Below are 18,731 nucleotides of genomic sequence, written 5' to 3'. Positions count from 1 at the left end.
GAAATTGATATTAAGGCAGAGGAAGCTCCCGCTACTACCGAAAACGATGACGAGGGCATGGAAGAGGATGATGATGATGATATGCCGGCGCTCAAGATGAAGCCACTACAGACCAAGGCTCGTGATCTTAAGGCGCCCGGTGTACTGATTAATGCTACTGCAAAACGCGAGGTTGCTCGCCCACCACCACCAGCCAGTATCCCAAAGCCTCTGCCGGCTGTTCCAAACACTGATTTGCAAACTTGGGAAAATGTTAAAATGACGGACGCGCATACAAAAGATGATGCAGCCGTCAATGCAGCCAGTGACAAGCTTGATGTTTTAGAATCAGATGGATCTCTTCGCATGTGGTGGTTCGACGCTTACGAAAGGAGAGAAAAAGGCCAAGTCTATCTTTTTGGCAAAACTCTGAACAAGGCTACCAACACCTACATCAGTTGCTGTGTCACCGTCAAAAACATTCAACGAAGTGTCTTCGTTCTTCCTCGTCAGTACAAGTTGGACAAGAGTGGTCATACAACAGATGAAGAAGTAGATCATGGTGCAGTGTTCTCAGAGCTGGAAGCTGTCCGCACTCGCAGTCGCATTACCAAGTGGGCTTGCAAGCCTGTTACCAGAAAATATGCCTTTGAGGAGCAGAACGTACCGCAAGAGTCCGAGTACTTGAAAATCAAATACAGCTTTGAGCAACCTCAGTTACCCCAAAATCTGTCTGGTAGTACGTTTAGCCATATCTTTGGCAGCAACACCAATCCTTTGGAGCTACTGTTGATCAAGCGTGATATTATGGGTCCATGCTGGCTGGAAATCAAGAATCCTATGATTGCAAGCGCAAACGAGACCTGGTGTAAAGTACAAGCCGTGATTGATAATCCCAAACGCTTAAATCCATTGAAGGATGCGAACGGCAATGCTCCCAAGGAAATCCCCCCTCTCGTCGTTATGTCTCTCAGCTTACGCACCGTCATGAACCACCAGAAGCATGTCAACGAAATTGTAGCTGCAAGTGCTATCATATGCAAGCAAGTCATGATCGATGAACCAACGCCGATTGAAAAGCAACCCAAGGTCAACTTCAATGTCGTTCGCCAACTCAACGGTGTCCCCTATCCTGCTGGCTTGAACGATCTGATCAACAAAGAGAGACAAAAAGGAAACGCTATTCATGTTGAAAAGACAGAGCATGCTCTGCTCAACCTCCTGATTGCAAAGATGCATATGCACGATCCGGATGTCGTGGTTGGTCACAACTTTGCCGGTTTTGACTTGGACATCCTGCTACACAGAATGAAGGCTCTGAACACGCAGCATTGGCATAAGTTGGGTCGACTGAAGCGATCAAACTGGCCCAAGCTGCAATCAGGCGCTGGTGGATCAGGAGAATCGACGTTTCAGGAACGTATGATCATGAGTGGTCGATTGATTTGCGACACATATCTTGCCGCCAAGGATCTCATTCGATCAAAATCGTACCGCATGACAGAGCTGGCACAATCTCAACTTAAAATTGCTCGCGAAGACATCGAATTTGACAAGTTCGCCAACTACTATACATCCGCAAACTCACTAGTCCATCTTATCAAACACTGCGAGTTCGACGCATTCCTCGCAATGGCTCTCACGTTCAAATTGCAAGTCCTTCCGCTCACAAAGCAACTGACAAACTTGGCTGGAAACTTGTGGTCCCGCACCATGACTGGTGCTCGTGCTGAACGAAACGAATACTTGTTACTTCATGAATTCCACAGGAACAAGTACATTTGCCCGGACAAGTCGTTTGGCCCCAAGCCTACTGCGATGATCGAAGCCGTTGAACACGACGATGATGGTAGGTGTAGCGAAAATGAAAGGTAGCATTTGTTAATGTCAAGGTTTCTAATGATCTGATAATGTAGATGGAGAGCAAGTCGTTCCGAAGAAGTCATCTGGTCGCCGTAAACCAGCCTACCTAGGTGGTCTCGTCCTGGAACCAAAGAAAGGCTTTTATGACAAATATGTGCTACTTTTAGATTTCAACAGTTTGTACCCTTCCATCATCCAAGAGTACAACATTTGCTTCACAACTGTACAGAGAGATCCCAGCATGTCAGACAATGTGGATGTAAGTTATTATTTGTCTAGATATAATGTGTCCTAAAGGGTGAATTTGCGCTAATGTCAAGTGGCTACAGGAGGTTGAAGCCCAAATTCCAGACGTTCCTGAAAAGTCACTGCAGCAAGGTGTATTGCCCCGCCTAATTAAAGCTCTGGTCAACAGACGTCGACAAGTGAAGAAGCTCATGAAGGACCCCAAACTCACAGCGGCTGAAAGCATGCAGCTGGATATTCGACAGCAAGGTCTCAAACTCACAGCGAACAGTATGTACGGTTGTTTGGGTTTTGCCCACTCTCGCTTTTATGCCAAACCTTTGGCCATGCTCATCACCTCCAAGGGTCGTGAGATTTTGCAAAATACTGTGGACTTGGCCGCATCTCAAGATTTGAACGTACGTAACCTAAACCTACTCTGCCTATTTATACGTTATTCATTAACATTTCATGCTTGCAGGTAATTTATGGTGATACTGATTCTATCATGGTGTACACGAATGAAAGCGATATCAACAAAGTCAAGGAGATTGGATACGAGCTGAAGAAGAAAGTCAACGAGCGATACAATCTACTTGAAATTGATCTCGATGGTTTCTTCAAACACATGCTGTTGCTGAAGAAGAAGAAATACGCCGCACTATTGGTTGAAGAGCGCGATGGAAAGTTGGTTGAGTCTGTGGAAACCAAGGGTCTCGATCTTGTCCGTAGAGATTGGTGTGATCTCAGTCACGATGTGTCTTCGTAAGTGTAAAAGCAATGTTGTACGCAGATCAAATCCACACTTTCTAAAGCCAATATCAGGGACGTTTTGGAGTCGATTTTATCCAGCAAAGATCGTGATCAGGTTGTTGATGATATCCATGCCAAACTCAGGATCGTTGGCGAAAAAGTTCGCAAGGGCGAGTACAGCTTGGAAAAGTTTGTCATTAACAAGGTAAAGCTGAACTTGCGAACGTCGCTTTTTTCTGATTGTACCTTGACTAACCCTATACACCTTTGGATAGCAACTGACAAAGTCACCACAAGACTATGCGGACGCCAAGAGCCAACCTCATGTACAAGTAGCTCGTCGTATGAAGGAAAATGGTCTGAACGTGAAAACCGGTGATACCATTCCATATGTCATATGTGAAATGGAGGGCGTTGCCAGTGGAACATCTGTTGGTTTTGCCGAAAGAGCCTTCCATCCTGATGATGTCAAACGAGGCGACAAGGGATTGCGTATAGGTGAGTTTAGTGGACTAAAGCTAAAGGACATTAACGGGTTGCTAATGACGCTTTCGATTATTAGATTATGACTGGTATCTTAACCAGCAAGTTCATCCTCCTGTAGCGCGTTTGTGCGCGCCGATGGATGGCACTGATGTAGCTCGTATTGCCGAATGCCTTGGATTAGATGCCAATAAGTTTCATGTTGGTGTTACGGCGGAGGCCGCTGAGCAAGAAGAACTCTACACTCTCGATTCACAAATCAGTGACGAAGAGCGTTTCAAGGACGTCGACAAGCTGAATGTACGATGCAGAGGATGCTCGCAGCGGTTCGACATTGTAGGCATTGGTCGTCTCGAAGTAAGGCTCTGCTTTAAGAATATGTGCGTACTTGTATGAAAAACAGAGATATTAAAACCTCTGAAATAGGACGAGACAATGGTATCTGGGCTTCAATGTCCCAATGGACTTTGTAAAGAAGTCATCATGTTCCATTCCTTGAGGACTCAGTTGATGACTGCCATTCGATCTCATATTCGACGATACTACGACGGCTGGCTCGTCTGTGATGACACCTCATGTGGAAATCGGACCCGTATGATGTCTGTCTTTGGTCGCCGATGCTTGAATGAGGGATGCAGAGGCTATATGACACCCGAGGTAAAATTGATCTACTTTTCTCTCCCGTATCTTATGGTGCGTTTTTAACTCGTGTTTTGTTTTGTTAGTACTCTGACAAGATGCTCTATACCCAATTGCTATACTTTTCTTCAATGTTTGATACCGAGAAGGCAAAGGCAAATTCTGCCGATACTACCAGAGCATGTAAGTCAGATTTCTTCAAGAGCTTTCGTCTTGATGACATTGTACTAACAGTTTGTACCTAGTGGATATCGCTGAGCTTGCCAATCGCTACATCACCGAATATGCGGAATTGAAAAAGACGGTGGATCAATATCTCGACCGGTCAGGACGACGTTTTGTCGATCTGTCTCAACTGTTTTCATTCTGTACTATTTAATGACGACGCAAAACCTAATGACCCCCAACCTTTGCACATATATTTTCCTCAGTGTTCATTTCATCAAACCACACCAAATGAAACCAAACCCAATCCAAACATTAGAATCTCATAAAGTCGATATTATTTTATATTCTTGAATAGCTATATTATTGTGTCAATGTGTCATGTAATTAATGGTGGGGTCGTTATTCTCTTGTCTTGAAATCGACCAAGACTCCATGCCGTGGCTTGGTGGTCAATACTATTTTCGTATCGATGACATGCCCAGGCTTAAGCGTGCAGACGAATTGGTTGACAATAGAAGCTATTGTAAGGCGTAACTCCAAAACAGCCAAATGTTTACCAAGACAAATGTGGGGACCAAGGGTGAATGTCAGGTCAGGGAAAGCTTGTGCTCCACCAGTTGAAGCTTCGGTGCAGTATGAAGGCTTATCGCTGCCATTGTGTTCACTGAAGTCTTGATTCTTCAACCACCTTTCAGGAATAAACTTTTCCGGCTCTGGAAAGACTTCTGGATTCATGTGTAAGCCGCGTACATTGCACCAAATCTCTGAGCCTAAAGATCATAGCTATATCGTGAGGAAATGGACGGCAATGTGAGGACAATCTTTAGGAAGACATACCTGCAGAAATCAATTGCCCGTCAGCAATAATGTCTTCATTAGCATGAACTGGAATGAAAACAACAGCTGGATACATTCTCATTGCTTCTTTGTAGACTGCTGTAGTATAGTGTAGTAGAGATAGTTTTTCACTAGACATACTAGCCGGATCAATAGGTGGAGGACCGAGAACGAGTCGAGCTTCTTCGAAAATTCTTTGTTGAACATCGGGATGGCGCGAGATTTCTGCAAAAGTGAAGGCCAAAGTATGAGCTGTTGTATCATGGCCAGCAAAGGTGATTGTCAAGAAATCGTTCAAAAGATCTACACGGTCGTCTGCATATTTGCCGCTCGAGACTACTTCAGCAGCAAGTGAGTGAAACTTGTCGTCTTTGACCTTGTCTTGATCTTCAAGCGCTCGATCGATAGAATCATTGATGAAGTACTTTAGCTTATTCCTTGCAGGAGAGAATGACCTTTGTGCCCATGAACTTTTACCGATGCCAAAAGGTAACCAGATAAGAGGAGACATAAATCCGAGGCCAAGATTGGTATGTTCGTTCTGAGTACGAGACAGCGTTAGTTTTATGTTTATGTTGCGATCTTCTATGCTAAAATCTCACCTACCTTCAAATTCGACTTGCCACCAACAATAGAGTAATCCAGCTCGTTATCAGCGCTACGTCCATACAGATACTGGTTAATGACATCCATGGTAAGATCAATAAAGATTTCATCAAGCTCTAGGGTATTTTGCTTTTTGGCTGCAGTTTCAATGTCGGCTAGTAGCATGCCCACCCTCTTTGCTATGAATGGAAGATGAGAATCTGCCAACACACGACGGTTGAATGGACGATTCATAAGGTGACGACGCCAATGCCAGTCCTATATGTAAGAGGGAGGTCTGGAATTTTATGCTGCTATCTAATAGAATGAAACACACAGAGTCTACATGTTTCTTACCTTTCCGATTGTATTGTTGATATTCTTTCCTCCAAAGACCACATTTTGAATTTTACAGATAAGCTGACCTCGTTCGGCAGCTTCTCTACCTTCGCTAGTTTTTTTCATTTGAGCATTAATGAGAACGTCTTTGATGGACTGTAAGCTGTTTAAAATGACCAATGGTGTTCCAAACATAGACCAGCACACGCTCCAAGGTTGCTGTGTGGGATCTTGGCCACATTGCACTAGAAAGGCCGAGAGGTCATCTGTGGTGTCTTGATCGTTGGGTGGAGGAGCAGCTCCAATCTTGGAAATCCAAAAGTTATTGGTTCTTGCTATAGCTGCTGAACTCATAGAGCCAAAATAACGATGATAGGACCATTTGGTAATGAGATAAGGTGCTATGAGAGCGGGTATTCCTATAAAAACGCTGAATCTGTAGAGTACTAAAGCATCAAGTGCTTGGAGGGGGACACAACGAAGCAGAAAGTCGGTCAATATTGCGGTATAAGCCATTTTGGAGGATTTCTAGAGGGTACAGCACTCTTCATATTGAGGATTTTATATTTCGAAGGACCTCTTTAAAAAATTTGAATGCTGATTGGCCAAATGGTCTTAATAGATTTTCTCCTTTCTTGAGCATATCATGCTTCACGCCGCCAATAACTTTGTTTTGGAATACCGAGTGCCTTTTCGTCTAAATGCGAAATATGAAGGAAACGATAGGAATAATAAGAGGAATATCTGGCTTTGCATTTGTTAGAAAAATCCCATGTCTAGGGTGTCTGTATACCGTGGTGAAATTTACAAGCAGAATGTCCGTTATGCGTATAGGTACAAGCATTAAATTTCTCTCCAGGTAAGCCAAATTCAAAGCCTCATCCGTTTTCTGAAGCTGATTAAGAATCCATAGGATGTACAAGTGGCGCCAGGCCGGGTGCTGCAATACCAGCTACCCATCAAAAGCGGTAATCAGGTCGTACCTCTTTATTAAATTTCAGTAGGCTCTCAGCGATACTACCACCATAAGATTTCCATTAAAGCACTATTCTATATCTATGATTTTCGTTAAAACACATGGCAAGGTCTTGAGTAGTACATCACCACTTGATGTCTGGATTTTTCTTGTACTCTTCATAAGCTTCGAAGTTGAAGAATGAAACTTCTGTCTCGTTTTCTGTTCAGATCCCAGCACTTATTAGTCACAGCAGCATAAGGTAGTATTCTTTTCTCTCTCTTGCCACTCACCAAAACCTAGCCATGAAAGAGTTGCGCTGTCATCCTTGAAAATCAGCTTGTCATCGTCATCCATGTTGATGATGAGATTTTGTGTCTGTTTCATTGAAGGGTAGCTATGTTAGCGATAACCAGCTCAATTGATGAAAGTCGTTCAATATGCTATACCTTATGACCATGTGCAACAGTGTAAAGCTTGAGGGTATCTACGATATGAATTAGCGAAGAAATTGCACCATCATCAATCGATCTTCAAACTAATTTACCAAATTTAACGTTCAAATAAGGCTTCCAACCGGAGGTAGTCTTGATTTCTATAAAATTCAACCGAAAAGAAAGTCTGGTTAACAAGTGAAGGGGTTTCTTGAGAAATGCGTTTATGAATTTCAATTGAATGCGCAAATACTTGCTTTCTCTGATCATATCCTTCAACTCTCCTACGGTCATGACTTCCAGATTGACGTGAAGAACGAGGTTTTTACAAGTTCTGTATTCGAAGGACTTTATGCATCGTACAGTGAGGATGGCATCAGTGGTTGGACGGGAGTGGTTTGTGAGATTGTCTGAATCCATGGCTTCCAAAGTCTGAATAGTGAAGGTCAAAATTTACAGCGCAAAGAAATTGTTCCAAAGAAAAAAAATAAATTGGGCATAAGCTCTGGCTGTCCTGCTAATTTTTTCTTCCCTTCCTACTTAATCTTTTAACCATGCACGGAATCGATTCTCCAGTGGGTCTAACCGAGCGCATAGATATTAATACCGAGAACACAGGTATGTTAAACCTCTTGTTGAATACTGTCGTGGATTTCCTGCTGATTCTCCTTTGCAGCTCCACAAACCAACGACAGTTTCTCCCAGCAATACTATTCCCCCATCTCACCCCTGGATAAAATGAGTGCTTCCAACAAACGATTCTCTTATACCAAGCGACTTTCTTCTCCCAATCTATGGCGTATACGCGAATCACAGATTTTAAAACCTTTAACCACCGTAGAAAACTCCACTTCTCCTTTTATCGCTACTTCAGCATTGGCTGAGGCTGAAAATGAGCCGATTGCGCGAAGCTTGAATGGCAAAGAACGAACATCTACCAAAGAAGAGGAACAGCCATCACAAACAACCAAAGTCGAGCCTGAAGAAAAGCCAATGACGCGTCAAGTCGACAAGCCAGTAGCCAAGGCTACGTCTCGCACTCCTCCAGTTCCTTCTTATATGCGATTTACAGAAGCGTATAAGCGATCTAAAGGACTATTAAAGAATGGCGAAGAGCGTGAGATTCCTCATCATTATCGCGAAGATAAAATGAATCTCAAGAAGAATGAACGCGCTACAAACGCGAGAAACAGACTGACATCCACGAAAGCTTTGCTCGGTCCAAAAACAGAAGGCATCAACGTGAGCTCTGAGAAAGGAAATGAAAATATCCGATTGCGACCAGCTTGCTTACAATTTTTTACTTTATAGAAAAGAAGTACCATTCCACAACCCTTCCATTTTCATTCTTCCCTACGCTCACACGTTATCGAAGAAGCCAACGATAATGAGCATGGTTCAGATGAGCCTTTTGTGTCTATGGCCGTGCGCATTAGACAATTTGAGGAAAATATAGCGGGCAGAGGATTTGAGCATACTTCCAAGCAGAAAGAGGTACGTTCATCAACCAAACATTATTATGCATTTCGATACAGGTTCTCACATTTATTTAGGCCAAGCACTCAACAGAAGAAGCTCATAAATATGTCGTTCCACGATCACCGAAGTTGCTCACAAAAATTAGGCATGAGCAAGGGTAACAACCAGTATATTTTAAAAACGACCAACCGCACACACCATTTTACTGATAATAACTGTTGGTTTCCAGACCTCATCATAACCATGAAAGTACAAATGATCATCCATCGGAACGACAATCTTCTCAAGCATCTACGGCGAAGGTAGGATACTATAGCAATTACATATTCATTTGTAGCGACGCATGTTATTTTATTCTTACATTCATATATCCCCTTGATAGCCACCTCATGGCCAACATTCCAGCAAAGATTCTCGCTCCAATGTAAAACTTGACAGTAGACCTCCAAGATTTCTTACAGCAGCTCGCGCAACGCGTATTCCATCTCTCAACGCCGACAACAGCAAGTCCTCAGAACAGAGCTATGCACAAACTGACTCTTTGAAGTCGTTGAAGAGGAAAAGAGAAGGAAACAGTGATGTGGTAAACAAGCGGTTGCGACCAGTAGGAGAGGCATTATCGAACAAGAAGCAAGCTACTAAAGGATTCACACCTACGATACCCAAACCTTTTTCGTTCCAAACCGATTTACGTGGTCAACATTATCAAGACCAGTTCCTTGAGAAACTAGACATGTGGAGAAAGCGCGATCAAGCTCCGCGTGAATATCATGCAAAGCCTGCACCCCACTATCCACCACCCATAGCCATCAAGCGATCTGTCAAGCCCTTGACGGCGGCACAGGATCTAGTTTTGCATAGTCAGATTAGAGCACTGGAGAGGAAAACAGCAGAAGATGAAAAGAAATTGAACGAAAAGCTAGCTGCTATTAAGCAGAGCGTGCGTCGACCACAACAGGTAAAAAAAAAACAGAAAAGAAATAAGCTGGATTATCTTTGCTGTTTCACCATAATAACTTGAACACTTTTATCTTAGGAAACCAATGCCAAATCGCATCTTCCAGTTCGTGAAACAAGGCGTGCATAATAGTCGCCATGACTCTTTCACCATAATCCCCATCTTGACCTCCTTCTGTTTGTAATTATCTCTATACCTACACCTTATGTGATGCCGCACACACCCAAATACCATTATTATCAATAAATACATAGCCCTCGAAATAGTTAATGCCGAAATAGATTAGGATCAGCGATGTATTGATAGAAAGACAAAAGTATTATTTACAGGCCTGCAGACGGCGGACACGCTAGTGAGAGTGCCGGGATAATGTATGGAACGCAGGCGAGTGGGCGATGGTGGTGGGCGATGACTTTGCCTCAGGCACACCCAGATGGCCCTTACTTTCCAAAACACGTCGGTTCACGGGATGAGCCTTAAACTGATGTTTACGAGCTTCCTCCAATTCGCGGTCCTCTGCACTCATGACACTGAAGGAAGATCATGAGAAATCATTCATTCAGGATTCCAACGTTGGGACACTTACTTGCTGTTCTTTACACGTTTGCTTGTTTCCAAACTCGGGCCATTAGCAACGGTAGGCTTAAAGGGAAGGTATGGTGACTTTGGAGGAGGCAAGCATGGTCAGGCTAAAGTCAATGGAAGTGCAGCAGCTCTTTACAGTACGTACCCTTGGTCGCTCTAACGATTTAATCTTTTTTGGAGAGTGAGCAAATTCTGCTCGCCGCAGTCGGTCATTGAGCGAAGCCAATCGTGCAGAAGTACTTCCAGTCTTATGCTCCAGAGGTTTTTCCCAAGATTCCCGTTCAGCACCGTTCACTTCAAAAGGGTTTTCAGTTTCCTCTCGTCGACTTGATATAAAGCTGGTATGAGGCGATCGGAACAGAGACGTGCGGCGATGTTCAGGGACGTTGGGCTCCCGTGGTAGGTATACTGTGATATAGCGACGCTCTCCGTCAGTGACGATGGGAGATTCCTTCATATACATGGAAGGATCTGTCCCTCGAACTATTTCGCGTTGTGTTGTTGAAGAAGGTATATTATCAGTGGGAGGGGTATCGTATCGTTCGTCGTCGGAAGGGCTATCCAAAATGATTGATTCCTGCTCTCGAGCTCCTTTGATAGCTTCCTTCAACATAGCCAGGGCCTCAGTTGCATCTTTATCTTCTTTATCCACAACCTCGTCTGAACGGCTTTTTAGATCCCGCAATAAAGATCGTCGTCGTAATGGTGTCGTTATGTCACGATTGGTGCATTTGAATACAATGGTGGATATTCGTCGCTTAATGTTATCGATGACGGGTCCGAATTCCTGATTCTGTTCATCTCGACCCATATCATCATTCGATCTCTTGGTTCCTCGGGGAACAGATTCGCTGATTTCCTTTTCACTTTCCTCATGGTGCTTCTGTTGTCGATCTATAAACTGTTGTCTCGATGTACTAAACGCTGTTGCGCGAGCAGGTAGTGTAGGTATAGCAGCTGGTTTAGTGGCTGGAGTCGACGAGGTAATAAGATCAGCACTCAAAAAGGGAGAAAGTGGTATATCCAAATCTGTGTGATCGCCTTGGGTGGGTTTCCCGGCAGTAGGTGTAGCATAGTGAGACGTGCTGTGATTCAAAGTCTTGGACATGAGTGGAGTGGCTGGGAGATCAAAGAAGGTCATGGATTCTTCACTGGCTTGGTGTTGGTGGGGAGGGGTTTTCATTAGACGCAAAGGTGAGCCTTTAACTCCACTTCGACGCGGCTTTCGTTCGCTAAACGGCCGATGCGAAGGCGATGCGGTATTTGGCGTTACAGGTCGTCGAGCTGGAAGAAAGCGAAACGCGTCAGACAATGTCTATCTCAACCTATTTTACAACCAGCGACTTCTGAACCTACCAAACCATGTATCATCAAATCCGGTTCCTGCATCAGGATTGTTCAAATCCCAGAACCGAGGAGCGTCAAAATCCCAATGAACGTGGTCTGCGGAATGATTGTCTCTGCCAGCATCGACAGAAGTTGAATTTTCATCATCCTCCGTATTTCCCGGTAACGGTGGTGTCTGATAGGTTTGAGACTCTCTGTGAGCCATGAGCAGCGGGAGGGGTTGTCGAGAAAACGGTTCTGGCCGACATTTTGACTTGAAGGCCGCTCCTTGTTTCAAGGTATAAATCACGTGGTTTCTAGCCGTCTGTATGGCTGCAATCAGGCTCAGGCCAGGCCAGATCGCTCTTTACAGCAATGTATTCACGTACTCCACAAAGGTAGTTTGAAACACGTTTATGGTGTAGCTATTCGTTCAGTTCATAATAGAGTATTTATGGTAATAGTAGAAATGAGCCTGTTATTTCCCGTTTACCGTTTGGTCCGCCAGCTAAAGAGATGTCGAAACTGATTGATGAGGTGAATGAGCTTATGAAAGTGGCTAGCATGATATCCCTTGTATCTCACTAATCCGCTTCAAATCAGAACGTTCGTAGGCATGCAGAGGAGAACAACATGAAACAAAACATGAAAGCGGTTTATGCCCAGTCGCAGGCCACATCTGCTGGGTTCTATGCTCAACGTCTATCCAAGAACAACAATTACATTATACCAGCTCTCCCTCGCCCTGCACCACAATAGATTTTGCACCTAAGAATGCTTGGAGAGACTTTCTGTAGCCCCGTACTTCGATAGACGCGGCTCCACACAGCTAATGGCTTCTATCAGTACCCTCAGATCCACGTTTTGTGTATTGTCCCCCACAGTGGCATTATGGAACTGGCTACGTGCATGTTGGAGACCGTATGCCTTCTTCATGCCAATCCCGGCGGGTTAGCAGGAGCCGTCAGAAAACGATCTCGATGTTATAATATTATATTTATTTTTTTATGAACTTTCTGTTATATTGTTTTTTTTGGGTGGGACTTTTCATCTGCGAGATAGTAACTAGAATCAAATATTAGATACCTGTCTCTAGGCAAGAAGGAGCGGGGACGGTGTTGTGTTGATGACATGTATAAATTTACAGTGACTTGGGAGCAAAGATAGGGAAGTTATAGCTGCAGCAAATACGCTTAAGCTCTTGGAGACGTTGCATTAGCATTAGACTGGGGTGACATGGTTGGAGTTAAATTCTGGGGAGAAGTGTAGGGTGACCTGCCTCCGCTTTCCATACCAGAGGGTCGTTGTGGCATGGGAGCTTGTGGGTGCATTGGTGGTGGAGTGGAATGTTGTTGGCCGGGTTGCATCATGACGGGTGTTGGACTCATATTAGGAGAAACCATCTCAGGAGGGTATCTCATCATCATTGGGCCACCTAAACCAGTGCATGAGCGTATGGACTTTCTCAAAAAGTTTTGACGAATGCTTCCTTACCTCGAGGTCCGCCTTGATATTGATATATCTGATGAGGTGGCATGCCTTGGGGACCCATATTGTTACGTTGTGGTGAATTAAATCCTTGAGGGTATGGTTGACCATCTTTTTCCAGAACACATTATTAAAAAACGCGCCTCTCACTTTTGAATTAGTCTCTCGTTTACTTACGTGCAGGCACATTGGCCATTTGAGGACTGAAAGATGGGGCGGCATTTGGCATACCACCGGTAGAATAGGCCATATTGGGTGTCACGAACTGGAGAAAGAGTAAGCAACATAGTTTATCTGTTGAGCAAGTATATGAAGAACGAAGTAATAGTTACCTGAGGATTCATATAAGACATGCCTGGTTGTTGAACTGGAACAGGTGGCATACCGGGAACATACTTAAGATGTAATGTAGTGTATCAATAGCCTAGTCAAGTCATGTTGAATGATGTATGAATTCCTACCTGAGCATATCTGTAAGGATAGTTGTAAGGATAGTTCTGTGGTGAAGCACCTTGATACACATCCTCTTCATATCCAGAATACTGATGCATTTGGTGCGTATAAGACTTGCTACCGTATGGCCAAGTAGGTCCTAAATGCCTATGTTAGTCGATTGCTTTCATTTAATGTATTTGCTCCGAACACCTACCAACAGAGTCTGGTTTGACATGCTTGTCTTTTGCTGATGGCGGAACAAATGCCTCAGTGAGCGTGAGTGAGCTAACATGTACATGTTGTTTTTTGCTTCCTGGCAGATCATTTGATGCTTTGGCAGCGCCACCCTATTGTGCATAGAGAATGTTAACAATCAAACGTAGCGTTATATAAGGCACAACCAATAACTCGTCTACCACATACCGGAACAAAAGCTGGTGCAGAAGGATTGGGCTTAAATTCTGATGCCTTGACATTGAATTTGAAACTAGAGGTGGATTTGGGTTTTGTTTCGGTAGTTGGCTTGCTGGTTTCCTTCGCGATAGGTGTGCTGACAGCTTTCTCTGCAGGCTTTGCAACAGGCTCGGCGGGGGGACTGACTTTGGCAGCTTCCTTCACAGGCTGCTTTTGCTCCGCTTCAACAACCTTAGTCTCTTCAGCAACAGTTTTTTCTTCTAACTTTGGACTCTCTTCACTGTCTGAAGGAGATACCTTGGTCTTCGACAGCAAAGGTACAAGATCAGGAGGGACAGGTACATTGAGTTTGAACGTTTGGTGGAACTTCATCAAGTCGGCAAGTCGACCATCCTTTTCCTTCTTTTGCAGAGCCTGCTTCTTAGCATTGAGTTTATCCTTTTCTACCATAGCGAATTGGCGGAAAGTGTTGGCAATCTCTGCCTCGATAGGTTTACGGTTTTGACTATTATCACCACCCTGTTTCAAGAAGCAAAAAGTCATCCGTTAGCATAGTTAAGTGATACGTGCTACTTTGATGTTCTTGCAGAATGTAATACCGTACCTTGTTATTGGCTGATACCTTTCCACGAACACCAGCAGCATCGGATCTCATATTTCCTAAATTGCTGACAGGCGAAGGTGACGCTCCAGTCTTTGGAAGATTGCTAGTAGACAACTTTTGCAATGGATTATCGCTACGAGTCTTCTTAGAATCTGATTTTCCGTCAGGAGATTCACTTCCAGAAGCAGTATCGGTCTTGCCAGCCTGTTTCTGTTGTTGCATCTGCTTTCGCAGGGCAGGAGGCATGTATTTGTTGGGATTGATATCGCGTACAACTGCACCATATCGATCTTCCTCATCCATTCCGCTGTCATCCATCTGAGCGCCTCTCTCTTCCATAACGTGAACATTGGTACTTGCGCTCTGTCACGTACAGAAGGCTTAATGACGCGGTTCAAGTATAACGCATGATCGACCTTAAGTGTACTACATACCTTTTGAATTTCAGCCGCCATTTCCGCTGCGCGTTTCTCACGAGTCTTATAGTCAGGAGCTGATCGATCCAATCTAGTCGTGTAAATCTCTTCATCAAAGTTGGTTTTCAATCCAAACAGCTTCTCGTTGGCGGCAAATTGATCCCAGTTGACAGTGGTAGTATCTCCAAATGTATCAGCATCCTCCAATCCCTTCAAATCATCGCTGGAGTGAACTTCTGGGTTCCATCGGTGTAATTCGCGCTCGCGAATGTCAGATCCTCTTCCACTGATGTCAACATCGGTCTTGAAGGCTTTTAGAGCGGCGGCGGGGAGAGGAAAGAGGACAAGTAGAGATTAATGAGAGGGATAATAGAAGTTTTGAGAAAACTTTATCTTATTTGTTACTTACTGTCTTTATCAACCAAAGGTTTAGTCGCGGCATTGAAGTCAACGTCAACAGCTGTGATTTCAATCAAATCCTTGGCTTGAATAATCATCGTGGTAACGGTGGCGTTTGGGTTGGTCTTATCAGTCTCTGCAGTTTTTTGGCTAGCCTTGTGAATCTTGCGAGCCAGCTTAAGGACAATAGCCAATTCACTAGAAGTAGTAGCTGCATGGAATAAACCCTCAAATTCAGTACCGTCCTTCGTCTTCACTTGCACGTTCAATCCCTAGGATTACGGTGTTAGGCAGTCCGTGCGAAAACCTGGGTATACGAGCGGTAGCGACCATACGCATATACTTACAACTAAATTAGCCAAAAGGAAAAGCATCCTATCGTGCATGTGATGAGAACCAGCATCGCTTTCACTGGGACCAGAGGTATTAGGTCGAGAGTCGGCTATCGACGGTGAAGATGGGGCAGGGGAGACAGGTGAAGAATGACCACTGGTATTGTTACTTCCGCTTCCCTGAAGTGAGCTGGCGCGACTACCACCAGGGCCATTATTGTTCCACTTCTTACCACCTCCACGGCTATATTAAGGATTTCAAGTCAATAATGCTGAATCAACCATGGTAGGCCATGCGCGATGGTAGGTTGCACCATTGGGACCATCACGTTTGCATCGATCAACTAGCCAAGAAAATAAATTGAACAGAGTTAAATGATCTACCTCGTGTTTTGCTTTTGGAAGGGCATGTCTTGTTTTTTGCCCTGTTGCTTCACGTTGTTGAAGGCCATGTCGGACTTGCACGAAAGAACAATAGAGGTTTACGATATGGTGGCTTTGGCTGAGTTGTATGAAGTCCAGGCACAGCGTGACCGAGATCCCAAACCTGTCGTATCCCAAAAATACCTCTTTACTTTAATGAATTGCTTTGATTATCATTCTAAAAGACTTCCTATCTATACAATATCCCTCCATTCAAAATTGAGGCAATTGCTTTCTCAAATCAAGAAGTATGGAGTGCTTCTGTAAAAAAGAAGTCCTAATGTGACGTCACGTACCAGCCTACATCAAGTTTGCTCTTTGAAATGTCTTGAAAATTTTTGCTCAACTTTGTGAGGAGAGGAAAAAAAAAAAAAAGTTTGTTTCCTTTATACTTCTTCGCGGTTGTCAAATGGTAAATACAAGAACATTCAACAGCAAACTCATAGTTAACCAACGATCAGTTCAACGCTAACCTCTTCCATTCCAGGTCAATTACGTTCTTTTTGAAACAGCTTCAGGCTATGCCTTGTTCGAGCGTTTGCAATCCGAAGAGATTGGATCTAAGCTCGAAGAGGTTCAACAAACTGTCCTTGACCTCCCCAAGTTCGGAAAGATGATCAAGCTCAAGTCTTTCTCACCATTCAAGAACGCTGCCGATGCTCTCGAAAACGCTAACGACGTTTCTGAAGGTATAGTTCACCCTGAAAACAATGGTCACTTTCGTCTGGCATAGATCTAACCCGTGGTGCTTCAAATTTTTTTTTTCTAATAGCCGTCGTCAACCCTTCCTTGAAGGCCTTTTTGGAAATGAACCTCCCCAAGCCCAGCAAGAAGAACAAGGTTGAACTCGGTGTTTCCGAGAAGAACTTCGCTGGTGCTATCAAGGCCGAAATGGGCTACGATTGCAGCTCTGACGAGATGGTTCAAGAACTTGTCCGTGGTATCCGTTTGTGGGCCGACAAGCTCCTTGCACAGCTCAAGGAAGGTGACTTGGAGAGAGCTCAGCTCGGTCTTGGTCACAGTTATTCCCGTGCTAAGGTTAAGTTCAACGTCAACCGTTCTGACAACATGATCATCCAAGCTATTGCTCTTCTTGATCAGCTTGACAAGGACGTCAACACATTCGCTATGCGCGTCAGGTAATTACAGTGATCCCAAGTAGCACATGAAAGGAAGACCCTATTCTTACACTTCTTATTCACGCTATTGCAGAGAATGGTACTCATGGCATTTCCCCGAGTTGGTCAAGATTGTCAATGACAACTACCAATATGCTAAGCTCGCTAAGCTCATCCGTAACAAGTCTAACTTGAGTGAAGAGCAATTGGACAGTATGGCCGAACTTCTTGATGGTGATGAATCCACTGCCAAACAAATTCTCGACGCTGCACGAGCGTCCATGGGAACTGACATTTCCGATATTGACATGATCAACATTGAGAACTTTGCTGACCGTGTTATCAGCCTTGCTGAATACCGCAAGAAGCTCCACGCTTACTTGATCACGAAAATGCACTACGTTGCCCCTAACTTGTCTGCTTTGATTGGTGAACAAGTTGGTGCTCGTCTCATCTCACACGCTGGTTCCCTCACCAACCTCTCAAAGTACCCTGCTTCCACTGTCCAAATTCTTGGTGCTGAAAAGGCTCTTTTCCGTGCCCTCAAGACCAAGGGTAACACCCCCAAGTATGGTCTCATCTACCACTCATCCTTCATTGGCCGTGCTGGTGCCAAGAACAAGGGTCGTATCTCTCGATTCCTTGCCAACAAGTGTACCATTGCCTCCAGAATTGATTGCTTCAACGACAAGCCCACTTCCAAGTTTGGTGAGGCTTTGAAGCAACAAGTTGAGGACCGCTTGAACTTCTATGACACTGGTGCCACTCCCAGCAAGAACTCTGAAGCCATGCAAGCTGTTATGGATTCCCTTGCTGATGAGGATGACGATGATGAGGAAGTTACTGATGCCAAGCCCGCTAAGAAGCGTTCTGCTGATGATGCCGATGAGGCTCCCAAGAAGAAGCAGAAGAAGGAGAAGAAGGAAGAAACTGAGAAGAAGGAAAAGAAGGAAAAGAAGGTAATTGCCGCTTTCATGATGTGATTTAGTAACCAACAGTATACTGACCTTTTTACTCTTACAGGAGAAGAAGGAGAAGAAGGAAAAGAAGAAGAAGAACAAGGATTAGATTGAGGATTTTCAGTCAAGTCACTCCTCTTCGCATCCTTTCACCAATCTTTTATTCTCATAATTTCGCTTATTTTCCGTTGTGCAATGTATAAAGCTGTCATTTCTCTTCTTGCCCTTTCAACACAAAAAAAAAACCCCATTAGATTCGAATTATAAAACAATAACCTGTCCCGTTTTTTACAATTAGTATGGCTGATGATGTTGTGGTTATCTGGTATACTGTTACGCTTTTAGCACATGAAATGCGAAGCGGTGCGGTAGAGTTCACAAGTATGTGATACTGGAATCATGTCGAAGCCAGTAACAATCAATAGTTTGATCTATGGCATCCTATTTGCTTCAACTGAAAGTGATGCCGGTTTCAAAAAACTGACAAGACCCAAGCTTGGGCTTTCATACGTGCGCGGGGTTTCAACTCACTGCT

The 18,731-nt window shown here is 44.1% G+C and overlaps 9 protein-coding genes across 9 annotated transcripts; 4 read left to right on the top strand and 5 right to left on the bottom strand.

Annotated features, from left to right (window-relative positions):
* Window positions 1-258: 258 nt before the first annotated feature.
* Window positions 259-4,321, top strand: K450DRAFT_175568 (uncharacterized protein; the record flags this gene model as incomplete). Its single annotated transcript, XM_051584220.1, has 10 exons — window positions 259-1,828; window positions 1,896-2,095; window positions 2,172-2,486; window positions 2,549-2,832; window positions 2,893-3,025; window positions 3,096-3,318; window positions 3,383-3,660; window positions 3,736-3,960; window positions 4,029-4,125; window positions 4,188-4,321. The coding sequence occupies 10 exons, from the start codon at window positions 259-261 to the stop codon at window positions 4,319-4,321; spliced, it is 3,459 nt and encodes a 1,152-aa protein (XP_051444060.1).
* A 188-nt stretch (window positions 4,322-4,509) lies between these two features.
* Window positions 4,510-6,225, bottom strand: K450DRAFT_272287 (uncharacterized protein; the record flags this gene model as incomplete). Its single annotated transcript, XM_051593048.1, has 4 exons — window positions 4,510-4,880; window positions 4,948-5,488; window positions 5,554-5,811; window positions 5,890-6,225. The coding sequence occupies 4 exons, from the start codon at window positions 6,223-6,225 to the stop codon at window positions 4,510-4,512; spliced, it is 1,506 nt and encodes a 501-aa protein (XP_051444059.1).
* Window positions 6,226-6,781: 556 nt separating this feature from the next.
* K450DRAFT_243640 (uncharacterized protein) lies at window positions 6,782-7,737 on the bottom strand. The gene is made up of 5 exons (XM_051589457.1): window positions 7,518-7,737; window positions 7,374-7,421; window positions 7,276-7,313; window positions 7,120-7,204; window positions 6,782-7,048 (listed from the first exon to the last, which is right to left on the bottom strand). Exons 1-5 carry the CDS (start codon window positions 7,678-7,680, stop codon window positions 6,972-6,974), a joined length of 411 nt encoding a protein of 136 aa, XP_051444058.1. The 5' UTR covers window positions 7,681-7,737; the 3' UTR covers window positions 6,782-6,971.
* K450DRAFT_243636 (uncharacterized protein) lies at window positions 7,518-10,083 on the top strand. Its single transcript, XM_051589456.1, has 7 exons — window positions 7,518-7,878; window positions 7,937-8,502; window positions 8,572-8,754; window positions 8,814-8,896; window positions 8,969-9,041; window positions 9,122-9,697; window positions 9,776-10,083. Exons 1-7 carry the CDS (start codon window positions 7,815-7,817, stop codon window positions 9,824-9,826), a joined length of 1,596 nt encoding a protein of 531 aa, XP_051444057.1. The 5' UTR covers window positions 7,518-7,814; the 3' UTR covers window positions 9,827-10,083.
* K450DRAFT_243633 (uncharacterized protein) lies at window positions 9,776-11,866 on the bottom strand. The gene is made up of 4 exons (XM_051589455.1): window positions 11,639-11,866; window positions 10,428-11,566; window positions 10,284-10,360; window positions 9,776-10,227 (listed from the first exon to the last, which is right to left on the bottom strand). Exons 1-4 carry the CDS (start codon window positions 11,832-11,834, stop codon window positions 10,047-10,049), a joined length of 1,593 nt encoding a protein of 530 aa, XP_051444056.1. The 5' UTR covers window positions 11,835-11,866; the 3' UTR covers window positions 9,776-10,046.
* Window positions 11,867-11,991: 125 nt separating this feature from the next.
* On the top strand, window positions 11,992-12,584 carry K450DRAFT_243629 (uncharacterized protein). Its single transcript, XM_051589454.1, has 2 exons — window positions 11,992-12,145; window positions 12,212-12,584. Exons 1-2 carry the CDS (start codon window positions 12,125-12,127, stop codon window positions 12,365-12,367), a joined length of 177 nt encoding a protein of 58 aa, XP_051444055.1. The 5' UTR covers window positions 11,992-12,124; the 3' UTR covers window positions 12,368-12,584.
* A 165-nt stretch (window positions 12,585-12,749) lies between these two features.
* On the bottom strand, window positions 12,750-13,221 carry K450DRAFT_243625 (uncharacterized protein). The gene is made up of 2 exons (XM_051589453.1): window positions 13,103-13,221; window positions 12,750-13,043 (listed from the first exon to the last, which is right to left on the bottom strand). The coding sequence occupies exons 1-2, from the start codon at window positions 13,158-13,160 to the stop codon at window positions 12,802-12,804; spliced, it is 300 nt and encodes a 99-aa protein (XP_051444054.1). The 5' UTR covers window positions 13,161-13,221; the 3' UTR covers window positions 12,750-12,801.
* Window positions 13,222-16,182, bottom strand: K450DRAFT_243621 (uncharacterized protein). The gene is made up of 11 exons (XM_051589452.1): window positions 16,081-16,182; window positions 15,712-15,940; window positions 15,375-15,636; window positions 14,984-15,276; window positions 14,550-14,912; window positions 14,256-14,464; window positions 13,955-14,039; window positions 13,746-13,878; window positions 13,558-13,688; window positions 13,429-13,491; window positions 13,222-13,361 (listed from the first exon to the last, which is right to left on the bottom strand). Exons 1-11 carry the CDS (start codon window positions 16,146-16,148, stop codon window positions 13,266-13,268), a joined length of 1,932 nt encoding a protein of 643 aa, XP_051444053.1. The 5' UTR covers window positions 16,149-16,182; the 3' UTR covers window positions 13,222-13,265.
* Window positions 16,183-16,483: 301 nt separating this feature from the next.
* K450DRAFT_210621 (uncharacterized protein) lies at window positions 16,484-18,492 on the top strand. Its single transcript, XM_051584791.1, has 5 exons — window positions 16,484-16,531; window positions 16,607-16,808; window positions 16,892-17,258; window positions 17,332-18,196; window positions 18,261-18,492. Exons 1-5 carry the CDS (start codon window positions 16,529-16,531, stop codon window positions 18,303-18,305), a joined length of 1,482 nt encoding a protein of 493 aa, XP_051444052.1. The 5' UTR covers window positions 16,484-16,528; the 3' UTR covers window positions 18,306-18,492.
* Window positions 18,493-18,731: the final 239 nt, after the last annotated feature.

This window comes from Umbelopsis ramanniana (assembly GCF_025399195.1).
Source record: "Umbelopsis ramanniana AG unplaced genomic scaffold K450scaffold_32, whole genome shotgun sequence".
Classification (NCBI taxonomy): Eukaryota; Fungi; Mucoromycota; class Umbelopsidomycetes; order Umbelopsidales; family Umbelopsidaceae; genus Umbelopsis; species Umbelopsis ramanniana.
The sequence above is the reverse complement of the archived record's forward strand: the minus strand, read 5'-3'. Positions and strand labels throughout refer to the sequence as shown.

Bases quoted from the DNA above. Each gene is read 5' to 3' on its own strand.
- K450DRAFT_243640 (XM_051589457.1), bottom strand. From the start codon at position 7,680: ATGGATTCAGACAATCTCACAAACCACTCCCGTCCAACCACTGATGCC. The intron at 7,422-7,517 runs GCAAGTATTTGC...TGAATTTTATAG, and splicing joins GAAGGATATGATCAGAGAAA to AAATCAAGACTACCTCCGGT. The intron at 7,205-7,275 runs GTATAGCATATT...TCAATGAAACAG, and splicing joins CTGTTGCACATGGTCATAAG to ACACAAAATCTCATCATCAA.
- K450DRAFT_243636 (XM_051589456.1), top strand. From the start codon at position 7,815: ATGCACGGAATCGATTCTCCAGTGGGTCTAACCGAGCGCATAGATATT. The intron at 8,897-8,968 runs GTAACAACCAGT...GTTGGTTTCCAG, and splicing joins AAAATTAGGCATGAGCAAGG to ACCTCATCATAACCATGAAA. The intron at 9,698-9,775 runs GTAAAAAAAAAA...CTTTTATCTTAG, and splicing joins GCGTGCGTCGACCACAACAG to GAAACCAATGCCAAATCGCA.
- K450DRAFT_243633 (XM_051589455.1), bottom strand. From the start codon at position 11,834: ATGGCTCACAGAGAGTCTCAAACCTATCAGACACCACCGTTACCGGGA. The intron at 10,361-10,427 runs GTACGTACTGTA...CCTCCTCCAAAG, and splicing joins AATCGTTAGAGCGACCAAGG to TCACCATACCTTCCCTTTAA. The intron at 10,228-10,283 runs GTAAGTGTCCCA...ATCTTCCTTCAG, and splicing joins AAACGTGTAAAGAACAGCAA to TGTCATGAGTGCAGAGGACC.
- K450DRAFT_243629 (XM_051589454.1), top strand. From the start codon at position 12,125: ATGTCGAAACTGATTGATGAG. The intron at 12,146-12,211 runs GTGAATGAGCTT...GCTTCAAATCAG, and splicing joins TGTCGAAACTGATTGATGAG to AACGTTCGTAGGCATGCAGA.
- K450DRAFT_243625 (XM_051589453.1), bottom strand. From the start codon at position 13,160: ATGGGTCCCCAAGGCATGCCACCTCATCAGATATATCAATATCAAGGC. The intron at 13,044-13,102 runs GTAAGGAAGCAT...GCACTGGTTTAG, and splicing joins ATATCAAGGCGGACCTCGAG to GTGGCCCAATGATGATGAGA.
- K450DRAFT_243621 (XM_051589452.1), bottom strand. From the start codon at position 16,148: ATGGCCTTCAACAACGTGAAGCAACAGGGCAAAAAACAAGACATGCCC. The intron at 15,277-15,374 runs GTAAGTAACAAA...CCGCTCTAAAAG, and splicing joins ACCTTTGGTTGATAAAGACA to CCTTCAAGACCGATGTTGAC. The intron at 14,465-14,549 runs GTACGGTATTAC...TTCTTGAAACAG, and splicing joins AGGTATCAGCCAATAACAAG to GGTGGTGATAATAGTCAAAA.
- K450DRAFT_210621 (XM_051584791.1), top strand. The intron at 16,809-16,891 runs GTATAGTTCACC...TTTTTCTAATAG, and splicing joins CGCTAACGACGTTTCTGAAG to CCGTCGTCAACCCTTCCTTG. The intron at 18,197-18,260 runs GTAATTGCCGCT...TTACTCTTACAG, and splicing joins AGGAAAAGAAGGAAAAGAAG to GAGAAGAAGGAGAAGAAGGA.